Here is a 1257-nt window from a genome sequence, read left to right on the forward strand (position 1 = left end):
CTCGGGGCCCGGCGACATGCCCGCGCCGCGGTTCGGCGACAAGATCTTGCGTTTCGTCCGCGTCGCCGCTGCCGGTCCCGCCGCGTCCCTGGCCCGTTGCTGCTTATACGAGTGCATGTGGCATGGATTGCAGGAGTATCCCGACGAGTTCTTGACAGCGGCGCCCTTCGGCACCTCGCGCCACGATTTTGCCGTCCCAGCTGTCGCTTTCTTACCGAGACAGCCGTCTGCGACCTGCAAAGCGCAGCCGCCGGCTTCCCGGATGGCCTTGAGGGTTTTGCTGTCGGGCGCCATGATAGCGATGGGGTCGTGCGCACGCAAGGGCTCGAACACGCGCGGGAGTCGGCGCAAAGAGCTCTCTATACGCTGCCCCGCACTGGCCAACGTACTGGACTTGCCAAGGGAAACATCTCGCAACGGATTGATGAGCGCAGTGGTGCTTCCCCCCTCCTCAATCCACTAGCTGCCCCGCGCAGCCAGGAACTCTTTCGGCTTCGTCAAGTGATGGACCTCGGTTTCGCTCTGAAGCTGCTGCGCGACGTCGGCAACGACGAGGCGCAGGAGGCCGCCGCGCGAGCGCTGGTGCTCCTCGCAGTCGACGACTGCAACAAGGCGGTGATCGCTGCGGCGGGGTCCGTGCCGCTCCTCGTCGACCTCGTCGAGCATGGCAGCGTCGGTGCCAAGGAGCAGGCCTGCTGGGCGCTCACGAACCTCGCGGTCAACCCATGCCTCCGGCGAGTAATCGCCGAGGCCAGCGGCGTCGAGACGTTGTTGCTCGCGGTGGTCGAAGACGACGGCAGCGACCTCTGCCAGGCGATGGCCGCGGCCGCGCTGGCGAACATGGCGTGGGACGACGACACCGCGGCTATCATCATGGGCATGGGCGCCATCGATGCGCTCGTCGACCTCGAGCGGAGCGGCAGCGCCCTCGTCAAGGAGATGGTCGCCTGGGCCCTGGGCAACCTCGCGTGCTCCAGCCCCGACGTCCGGCTCGCGCTGGCCGGGGCCGGCGCGATCCCGCCCCTCATCGAGCTGCTGCGAAGCGGCACCTACGGCGCGCGCGCGCGCGCCGGCCGCGCCCTGGCCGTGCTCACCTCCCACATGGCCGACGAGAAGGGCGTCCTCGCGCGGGCGCTCGAAGGCCTCGGCGCGCTCCAAGACCTGGGTCAGCTCGCAGGTTCGTGCGGCTGCACCCCGACGTACAAGTGCGGCCCGTGCGCGCACGCGGAATTCAGCGTCATCCAACTCTGACAAAGG

At 68.4% G+C, this 1257-nt stretch overlaps 1 protein-coding gene across 1 annotated transcript; it reads left to right on the forward strand.

Moving 5' to 3' along the window:
• Positions 1 to 504: 504 nt before the first annotated feature.
• On the forward strand, positions 505 to 1251 carry AURANDRAFT_69414 (hypothetical protein; the record flags this gene model as incomplete). Its single annotated transcript, XM_009045182.1, has 1 exon — positions 505 to 1251. One exon carries the CDS (start codon positions 505 to 507, stop codon positions 1249 to 1251), a length of 747 nt encoding a protein of 248 aa, XP_009043430.1.
• Between the last annotated feature and the right edge of the window lie 6 nt (positions 1252 to 1257).

The sequence above is a fragment of the Aureococcus anophagefferens genome (assembly GCF_000186865.1).
Source record: "Aureococcus anophagefferens unplaced genomic scaffold AURANscaffold_1695, whole genome shotgun sequence".
Classification (NCBI taxonomy): Eukaryota; class Pelagophyceae; order Pelagomonadales; family Pelagomonadaceae; genus Aureococcus; species Aureococcus anophagefferens.